At 32.7% G+C, this 11055-nt stretch overlaps 1 protein-coding gene and 1 long non-coding RNA gene across 2 annotated transcripts; both read right to left on the reverse strand.

Annotated features, from left to right (window-relative positions):
- Positions 1–3912: 3912 nt before the first annotated feature.
- On the reverse strand, positions 3913–7495 carry LOC108965513 (tudor domain-containing protein 5). The gene is made up of 9 exons (XM_018927988.1): positions 6674–7495; positions 5804–6598; positions 5582–5704; positions 5444–5520; positions 5245–5386; positions 4967–5185; positions 4794–4913; positions 4320–4360; positions 3913–4259 (listed from the first exon to the last, which is right to left on the reverse strand). The coding sequence occupies exons 1-9, from the start codon at positions 6860–6862 to the stop codon at positions 4034–4036; spliced, it is 1932 nt and encodes a 643-aa protein (XP_018783533.1). The 5' UTR covers positions 6863–7495; the 3' UTR covers positions 3913–4033.
- A 1982-nt stretch (positions 7496–9477) lies between these two features.
- On the reverse strand, positions 9478–10295 carry LOC108965527. The gene is made up of 3 exons (XR_001993112.1): positions 10152–10295; positions 9959–10094; positions 9478–9731 (listed from the first exon to the last, which is right to left on the reverse strand). It is a non-coding gene; the product is annotated as an uncharacterized LOC108965527 (long non-coding RNA).
- Between the last annotated feature and the right edge of the window lie 760 nt (positions 10296–11055).

Below are 11055 nucleotides of genomic sequence, written 5' to 3' on the forward strand. Positions count from 1 at the left end.
ATTTGTCATTGAGTTGGTGTGATGAGAAAGCTTTTCTGGGGTTAGTAAAGTCCATGTATCCAAAATAACTGTTTTCAGCTCAGAAATCGTATAAAATTAACGATAATCTAGATGTTTTAAAGTAGGACTTACATCAGAATAAAAAACATCGTGGCTATTTTCGTAAATCTCTTCCAAAAGGCCATCTGGACCATCAAGATTTTCTCATCGAAAAAAAGTTTTTTTGTAAGCGCATTGTCTACTTTGCCGCAACCGTATTATTCAAAATTTTATTTTTCTGAATGCCAGTCTTTCTTCATGTGATTTCGGACAAAACTGAGACGAGAGACTTTCCGGTGTGGTTGCAAGAGTGGCGCTTTCTGCATTTGAGCACGTAAAATATTAGGATTTCGTTTCACCGCACGCCAAATTGTTGAAACAGATGTAGAAATTTGGTTCTCTCTTTTCTCTTTCCGTATTGACGTCGTTTTATTTGATAACTGTCTACATTTTCTCCTTCCCTGTTAATAATTTCTTTTCGACCAACGTAAGTTTTCTGGCCGTAATTTTCTTTGTTATTCAGGTAATTACACACCACTGTTAATGACCTTCCCAAATTATGTTATAGCTGAAACACTCACCATTGTAAGCGTTTATAGTTGCTTTGCCTTTATTGTTATGTATGTTTTTGTGCGGCATTCTACTACTAGCTAACACAATTTAATAACATTAATTTATACCTCTAATAGTGCAATTCGCTGTCTCAAATTTGTGACTTGATAGTTCCCAGGTCACACAACTAAAAGGAACTCTTGATTGCCATTTTGAATATACAAAATACAAGTAAATACATCTCTAAATAAAGAAATGCAAGAGCTGATTAGGAAGAACAACAAAGCGTCGGGGGCCGATGGATTGCCGGCCGAGCTATTTAAACACGGCGGCGAAGAACTGATAAGGAGCACGAAAAGGAGCTGCTTTTATGCCGCGATGCCTGAATTTGGTATCTCCACGAAACTAATAGGGCTGAGTAAACTGACGTTGAGCAATACCAAAAGCTCCGTCAGGATCGGGGAGGACCTCTCCTAGGTGCAGGTGCACTTAATCGGGCAGGTGCAATCTTCTATAAAAGTATACAGCTGCTGACGTACGCCGATGATATTGATATCATTCGCCTATACACAAGCGCCGTTAGTCCTGCTTTCTCCAGACTGGAAGGAAGCAAAGTAAATGGGTCTGGTTGTGAACGAATGCAAGATGAAATATCTCCCGCCATCAAACAAACGGTCGTCGCACTCGCGACTAGGCTCCCACGTTACTGTTGACAGACATAACTCCGAAGTTGTAGATAATATCGTCTATCTAGGATTCAGTATAATCAGCAACAACAATGTCAGCCTCGAAATCCAACGCAGAATAACGCTTGCCAACAGGAGCTACTATGAACTGGGTAAGTAAAAACCAAACTCTATAAGTCACTCATTATTCCCGTCCTGCTAAATGGTGCAGAGGCACGAAGAATGACAACATCTGATGAGTTGACGTTACGAGTTTTCGAGAGAAAGGTTCTGCGAAAGATTTAAGGTCGTTTGCGCGTTTCCGCGAATATCGTATTTGATGGAACGATGAACTGTATGATGACTTTGACGACATAGTTCAGCAAATTAAAAGACAGCGGCTACGCTGGCTAGATCATGTTATCCGAATGGACGAAAACGCTCCAGCTCTGAAAGTATTCGACGCTGTACCCGCCGAGGAAAGGGAAGACCTCCACTCCGTTGGAAAGACCAAGTGGAGAAGGACCTGGCTTCGCTTGGAATTTCCAATTGGCGTCATGTTGCTAAAAGGCGAGCTGTTGTCAATTTGGCCAGCAAAGAAGAAGAAGAAGATAATGTCTTTATAGAAAAAAAGTATATATAATGTGATATTCGAGATTTTCTACTGCGTGCGGAAGGTGGGCATAAAAATAAATTAAATGCTTCTAATATTTGCTTACAGAGCACGCAATAAACTTGGTTAAAAATCCATAAAAACTGTTTTATTTTGAGCAAAAAAAAAAACAATGAAAATCTGAAATAATCACAATTTGTGATTTTTGATAAAATGACTCAAGCTAATCAAAAATCCGATCTGAACAATTGCACCATTGCCTTGGACAATTATCTATGCCTTTTCATATGATCCTATGTAAGCGCTCATAAAAAAAAACGATTTGACTTTATGTTTACATGGTATATTTTAATAAAAATTAATTAAATTAAGCCCTGTAGATAAAATATATTTTTTAAATATGTTTAAATAATAAATTTGAGGAGATTTTTTTGACATTTACTCATATTGTCCTTTTAAATATTGGTTTTTAGTGAAAGTTAAAAACGCTATCAAAAACTAATTTGGTTAAATACTTGTATTTAATACTTTTAGAGTGTTTTCCTTATATTTTGATTTGACAGAAATTTATTATTTTCTTAATAGTGGGTGTCGGTATGCTTTTTGCCTTTATAACACTTTATAGCCGGTTGAGCATACTTTCGTATAGTTTTCTACTTAAGTCAGAAGTTTCATTATACCATAAATTCAACAATCTTTTTCAATTTTTGAATGCTAATTGGTTTATGGCGTCGGTTTTGTGCTTCATAATTGTTCTCATAGGGTTGAGGTCAGGTCTTTCCAGTCCCTGAAAGATACTCAATCTCAAAAATATATTTATATTCGTTAACCTATGCAATGTAAAAAGTTTATTTGTGATAATTAATGTGTATGGAACATAAAAAACTGGAAGAAATGTTAATGTTATCCTTACCGACTTTGACCGATAACACGGTGCAGAATTATCTTGTAAAATTACTTTTCTACGTGCACAGTTAAAGTCTTTTTTTATTATTTCTGCGTACGTTGCTGAGTTAACAATACCACATAATTTTATTACTTCGCCAACACTATAATTTGTAATTGCTCCCAAACCATAATGTATGGCGACTGCTTTACAGTACTCTGAGCACATTGATCACTGTATCGTGCATTCACTCTGCGACGAACATGACTTCCGAATCTGGTCCATTAATGTTTATTTTGCTTTCGCCTGAAAAACCAATACGATTCCATTCATTTTCGGACCAATTTGCTCTTTCCTTGCTTCAATTTAGACGGGAAGAAACATTTTTGATGTAGGAAGCGGGGAATTTGCAACTCTTCGGACATTCAAATTATTTTCTTTCAACCAACGTTTGACAGTTCAGCTGCTTAGTTCTATTCGATAAACATCTTTAAGCTCTGCAGAAATTCCTGGGGCAGTTTTAAAGCGTTCCCTCAAAGATATTCCCACCAAACCTCAGTGGTCTCGCTGATTCGTCTTCCTTCGATGTCCGCTTCCAGGCTGGCGAAGTACACTGTTAGTTTTCAAAATTTTTCCACAAACTTCCCCACTGATGATTCGTTACAACCAACTTTGTGAGAACATTTGTCACCGGTTTCTTTTTAAACACAATTATACTTTCTGATTTGCAGCCAAAACCATCGTTTCAGTTTAAATTGACTTATTTATCAAAATCTCAAAAAATTATATGAAATTCAATTAAATTTTTGTACTTTAAGCCCAACAAACATTAAGAAATTAAAATAACTGTCCTTTGATTACGGGATTTTCTCTTAAAACCCAGAAAATCACAAAAACGGGAGTGTAGCTTCCTATGAAAAATACGTGTGCTAAATTTATGCATAAGAAAAACGGGATTTCGCTTAATACACCATACAAAGATCTCTTTGTCCATTTATAGCACTTACGAATATTATAAGCTTACTCACTTTTATTTTATTTCTTCTTGTATTAAACAGAATATCGAATAGTGAATAAATATAAAATATTAGAAATAATGATGCTTTAATAAGCAGGCATATCAGACCGAGTTGTACGAAATCCATAATAGAGAAAAATATTGAAAAAAGAACATATATTATTTAAAAGTAAATTTGGGTGTCACAACTATATCTCAGAAGTGTTATAATCAACAAATGACTTCAAATAAGATACATACAAACAACGTTTTATAAATTCTTATAACAAATGTTTCAGTTGTAAATAAATGTCCTGTCTAAAAGGATTAGTTGTAAGCAATTGAAAAGGAAGTCTACGGATTTCATCAGGTACATTTTCTTGTAGATCCAATCTACCCGGATGAAACACATGTTGATCTGTGATTCTTTCATAGTCAAAACCTTTATTTTTAAGATCAACTAGCTCAGCCAACGAAGGATATTCGCCCATTTCGAGCATAGAAAACCTGTATAAAAAACGGGACAAATTTAGTATAGTATTTTCCAAATTTAAGTGTGTGCCTCACGTAGGAAAATCTTCACGAAGATGATGTGTTCGCACCTCATCCTGAAAATAAATTTGCATTTATTTATTGAACCGAACATTACTGGCTTCCAGTTGTATATGTGTGCATATAAAAATCCCTGTCTGATTTAAATATTAGAAACGCAAAAGTTTTAAAAGAAAATACCTATTTATTGGAAGAACCATATTAGTTCAACTAAAATAACTATTCATTTGGTCAAACTTGTCAGCACTAGCACACAAATTTTGTAAATAAATTTATTTTAATAACTTAGATTTATATGTCAATTATTCATGAATTTAAATTAAATATATATATACATATAACAAAGAACTTAAGTATTGACATTAACAGTCCATAACATACATATATACAAGTAACAACTTCCGAAAGGTTTAATCATGTAAAAATATTCGCTTAATTTTTATGCACATTATATATATATACATGGCTACATTATTGAGAACTGTTCACCTTATCAGATTTCAACCATTGTTCATCGTAAAAAGCAAATCCTTTTTCCACCAACTCTCTGTTAATTTGTAACACTTCATTTCGATTCGAATCACATAAGACCATGTGAATTATGCGTTTCTATAAATGAATTTAAATTTTAGAATTATCGCACTACAATAAGTCAATACTACCTTTTCATTGATCTCTGAGACTTGACCATAAAGCATTAACTCAGAAGACAGGGACAAAAAATATTGGATTGACTCCGGGCTCCAGTGATAATTATTGGGACAAATATGGGACAATGATCCGCGAATAGCTTGTTTTGGCAATCTTGCGAACGAGGTCAAGAGGAATTTTATGTTGCTAACAGGTACATTCGAAACCGTGCCATAATCTACAAAGAAGACCTGAAAGTAACACCTGTGAATTAATATTTACCATAAAATAAAAAATTAATAGTAAATACCTTTGCTTTATTCCCAATAACTGAAGTTAAAATTTCTGCACGATGCCATAGTCCTTTGTAAAGAGCTGCACACACTTGGCCAGGGCTTACACAAACACTAGGTATGCAGAATATTTCAGGTTCCAGTGATGTATAAAATCGTCTAAATACATTCAAATTTTAACCATGTTATATTAACAAATATAAAAAAAATACTTACTCAATTTGAAGCATTAGTTCATCCAATTCATGGTGTTTTTTGTAAATATGAAACCAAAATTTGTAAGGGCTGTGAATCTAGATTTAAAATAAAAATTAGTATACCAATAGTGAAGTGAATTATATAATAATGTATTACCTCTGATATAAAAATTCCAATGATAGAACCTCGAATAATTTGGTCCGAAATTTTATAAGATGGGATCTTCTTACCGAAGGTCATGGTATTTTCCGGAAAATCCATTCGGAATACTAGGCTATTCTGTAAAATTACAAATATTCATAACTTGTTACACATGTCTTTTTTACAAATTTACGGATATGAATACACATTTTTAAAAATAAAAAAAACAATACATACAGCTGCGAAGGCTGGGACTGCTTCTTCAATGTCATCTATGTGACTTTTTTCAAGTGAATTTTTTAATGACAACGGTTTAAAAACGTGTTTAACAGATAGTTCGTCATCTCCGTTCTCGTTATTATTTGAAATTTCAGTGAAATTTTGTTTTCCATTTTCTACAGTTTTATTTCTTGATGGATCTACGTCATCGCGTATTTCACACATACCAAAGATTTTCCATAAATATTCATCTTGGTTTAGTTGTGTTAACGGAGGTCTGCCCAAAATAATATTTTGTTCTACCTCAGAATGTGAAATTGTTTCATGCATTTCATGTTTGGAGTGTTTGATTTGTGCAAGTGTTTCAGATATTTTATGTATGGGTTTGTTGCTTTGTAGAATGTTTCCAGGTATCAAATGTAAGGGTTTGTTGATTTCGTTCACATCATCAGGAAAGCTTTGCCCAGAAAATTGTATTGGTTTTTGTTCAACTCTTTTAATCATAAACTTCGAAGTGTCAAGCGCTTGACACTTTATTACCGTATTCCGCGGGCCACAGCGTGATATAAAATGACTGAGACGAATATTACTTGAAGGAAGAGTATTATTGCTTGTTTTCTTAGAACTTCTTTCTACTTTCTGTCCGGCAGAATGTGGTTTATCAAAGTTAGAAGCATTTACTGGTATTATTTTTTGTTTTGATGACTTTGGTTTAATTCTTGTCTTTTTCTGCTCACTTACCATCTTATGTATATGAGCAGATTTTTCATTGAGAACAATACCTACAGAAGCTGAAGGCCCATTTCCGTAAACCTAAAAATAAATAAAATAAAACAAAACTTAAAAATTTACTTTATAGCTTTATAGCTTTATAGATCCAATATTTACAWTAACCGTATCAGGAATAGAACGAAGGAACGACTCTAATGTTTGGAAACCAAGCTTATGATGAGGTATTCGTTGGCCCTCAATGTTTCTATAGTCCCGATTAAGTTCATCAATCGTAATTGCTTTAGGACATGAAATGACAAGCGATTTAATTATTGCTTTTACTTCTTGTAAATATCCAATTTCCATTATCCTATTTTTATGTACAAATAACTTAGGCACAATCAAAAAATAAAGCCCTTTAAACCAAAAAACAACACATAACTGTAAACAATTGAGATGAGATAAGCATATTAAGCCATAACCGATATTTTCCAGTGCTTCCTCTTCATGTAGTTGGGTGTCTCCACAAACAATTTTAGATTTCTAAAAACCTATACTGCAAGTAATGTTGTCTCCATCTTGTATTTGCAAATTAAATGTTTTACCAGAAATTTGGAGCGGAAACATTTATTAATGATTATGGTATCTTATTATAGTAAGTGCATAAAAGCATAGCCAACTTCAATGACAATAGTGGCATTCTCTTGCTCTTGCAAAACGCTTGCACGGTGCACGGGAATTGCGGAAATTTCCTCTAGGTTCAATGGCACAACAACAAACACACTGAGAAAATTATTTGCAATGGCTGTAAAATATGTCAGACCAAAACCCATGTTTATTTTCCTGCCGTCATGTATCACTAGATTCTGTAATGAGTGCTCTCTTGTCGTTGTATATTTCGGTATAGGATTTTTGCATTTTGTGTCGTCGTGCAATCTTGCAAAAGCAAGATAATCCCCCTATTGATAATTGTCAATGAAAACTCATCGAAAACGCACATTGTCGATCCGAACGACTTAGATTCCACAACCCACAAATGTGTTTTCAAAATGTTTTCTATGTCGGTCCGAACATAGTATAACTTAAATTTAAATTTCACTGATTTCCTTTGTAAGAAGACCCTGCAAACGTGTAAGCGATTTGTTATTGTTCACTTTTGCATTCGTTAAAACATTTGTTACTTTTGTTGAGAGAGTGGGAAAAAAATAACACTTAGCTACTTGATATTCAATGGTTATCTCGCTCTAACCAATGGCAAATATCGCATGCTGAAGGCAGCTTTCTAACACAATACATACATTTGTTAGCAAATCTCTTTACAGTAAGTTAAGGGTAACAAATTCTTTTGTTAGCGCATAGCTTACCTGTGTGTTATGGATAACAAAAAGTATTTGTTTATAAGTATTATTTTAAATTTTGTAATATTAAAATCGAAATAATGAAATATTTACTTAAACTAATAATTTGTCTATTATTATTACATTCGGCAGGAAAATAATACAAGATTAAGTTTATTTCAGTATAAAAATTATAATTCTAAAAATTAATATTTGTAAAAGTAAAATTAGAAGCTTCAACTTAAAACTAATATGTACAACTTAGAACTAATATATATAGGTAATAACAAGAAAACTTAAACTTAACTTAAAACTTAAAAAAAAAGGCTAAACCTTAATTTTTTTTTTTTTAACGCCGCAATCGTTAATACCACAAATCTCGCCGCATAATATACCCAACTCGATTTGAAACGGATTGGAAGTTACACATCTCTGAATAATGAAATTTAATAGATGTGACTGCCCCTAATACCCGAGACAGATACGTAATAACTATACCATATATTGTACAAATACCACATGTGTGTCACCAAATACTAGCAAAATCCCATATGAGGAATAGTTAGGTTGTTCACGGTAAGGTGGTTATCGGGTTATTAGATTAAAAATAACCTCTATGCTCCGTGAACATCTTATATTGTATGGTTATTTACTTATTTTTACAAAAACAGTTGATCAATGTTTACAGTTTAAGTTCAATGAAATTTCTACTTATAAAATGCCTAAACAAAGTTTAAAAAGCAACATAATTGAATTTAAAATAAGTTCTGCTATTCAGGAAATGGACTTTATTGAAGATATGTGCTTATTAAATAATCCGAATTTTAAGGGCTCAAAAAATTTTTCTTATAAAATTTGCAGACATCTTGCGCCCTGAACAGTGTCACAATGCAATTGTAAACAAAAAACAACTGTTAATAGCAGAATTTCCAAAAAGAAAATATAAATGGAAATGCCATTCGCTTAGTTTTATTTATTTTTTGTGCTGCCATTTAGTAAAATTCCAACGACTTTCTACTAAGACTGGAAATAAGCAAACAACCACATAATCTGTAAACAAGGGCCTAGGTTGGTCAAAGTTGGTTATTTTTTCATACTGCAATTTGTTGTTGTTTACTCAATCTCATAACCACTTAACCCGATAACCACCTTATCGTGAACAGCCTAAGTATTTTGCTCTTAACAATAATGTGATGTTTCATTGTGGTATTTGTATAAACAGCAAACAAACAGGTGACAAACTTTGTAAAACCTTTTACACACACCTGTTTGAAATATTCTGTCAAAATTACTTAAAAAATTAATTAATGAAATGGAAAACTAAACATTTTTCACAATTTTTCTTAATGAAAAGCAGGAAATGCCTCATTTTATGTGAGAATTTTAGAGAGACTTTAAGCAAATCGCTTTTCTGCGATGAAAATATATTAACTTTAGAGTATTTTAAAAAATTGAACTTATTTTGTCAATAAAACACAACAACATATTTATTGTTTAAAATTTTTTTTGACACATTGCCTTGTGTGTCACCAACATAGTAAACAGAATACCATGTTACAGTTTACAAAATTACTTAAATCTAAGTGTTTTTGAACCTAATTTTTACATATATATATGCAAATCAGTACCATTTATGTCGCCAAATACTGCTTGCAATGCTCTCATATGCTCCATCAACATATCTGTTTTTTTGAGAGTCCTCCTTCAGAAAGGGGATCCACCCAAGTATAAGATGAACAATTTTCTGAATTGTCACAAATTGTTGTCTTTACCAAGTTTGTGGCAGATGTACCCTGCCAAATTCTCAAGTCCGTCGTTGTTGAGAATCTTCACGTCATCAATTTTTTTCAGTTGGGCCAGCGGAGTTTAGATCTATTGAAAGACGTTAAAAATATTACCTGCAAAAATATAATAAACATACATATATGCGTTTAAATAAATGGAATAAATTTTTTGTTAAGTTTATTATTATAATTAGGATAAGAAACAGTGGTAAGTATACAAAAACTTAGTTTGTATATAAGTATATATTTGCACTTGTTAACATCAGTTCATTTTTATATTAAAATGTTTTCTGTAGCTTTAGGTTTATAATGCTATGTACTTTTAATATTTCGATAATTACCGGTTAGAGATTTCTAAAACGTCCTGGTTTAAACCAGACTATATCATTTTCTGTCGTTCATTAATCTCTACAGGAGCAGTGGTTAACATGGGAAAAGCGCTAGGTAATAACTTCGTTGGATTCCGCGAGCTTAAACCTGCAAGAGTGTTTGGTTATAAAAGTAAAATTATTGTAATCAAAATGATATAATTACCCATTTTAAACTGCTTCTGCAGTTGCAATCGAACACTGCGCAACGCATTTAAAAAAATATAAAATTCCTCACTTAATACTTCACTCCAAAGTACAATTCGAATTCACATTCAAAGGCGCGGGCGAATAATAAGTCAACCGTGACGTCAGCAAGAACAGCTGACTGAAAGCAAACAAGCGCATTGCGTAATCTCTTTCTCTATCATTCTTAGAAATAAAGTGCCATAAAGTTGAGAGATTTATTTAACAATCAATCTCAAGAGAGAGTTACCAGGTAAACGATTTGATATAAATATAACTGTGTTTGCTTCACAATTCGACAGCCTTATATGGTAAATCTTCTACCATACAACTAGGAATATCGCTATCTAGTTGATTCTAGCTATTTATAGCAAAAAAAGCCCAGTGTGCTCCACTCATCGATTTTACAGCTAACAGCATGATTAAAAACCAAACAAGAGTTCTTTTTTGGTAAAGACTTTAACGGAAGGATTGTTGCTAGATATTGAGAAAACCATTTTTCAACATTTTGCTGATAAAGTTCTGGTTATGCCCTTTACCAGACGTTGAGTTAACGGCGCTGAGGACAAAAAATCTGAAAACAGAAGAACTGATTTCCACTTTATCTTAAATTGATTTAATTTTTTTTTGTAGCTTTTGCTTAATGCTTATGCACAAATTACATAAATATGGAATTTTAAAATTATATATAGAATATTTTCAACGAATATTAAGATGGTAAAAATTAAATATATTCCCGGAAATGATATTCAAAGATTTTGTCAAAGCCCAAAAACAACAATTTATCAAAAGTAATTGGTTTCACAATTTCAAAATCAGTCGTTTTGTTTGTAAACAGAAAATTCGTTAGTTAAATAAGAACAATTCAAGAATAGCATCCACAT

This window comes from Bactrocera latifrons, unplaced genomic scaffold (genome assembly GCF_001853355.1).
Source record: "Bactrocera latifrons isolate USDA-ARS-PBARC rearing strain unplaced genomic scaffold, ASM185335v1 scaffold_141, whole genome shotgun sequence".
Taxonomy (NCBI): domain Eukaryota; kingdom Metazoa; phylum Arthropoda; class Insecta; order Diptera; family Tephritidae; genus Bactrocera; species Bactrocera latifrons.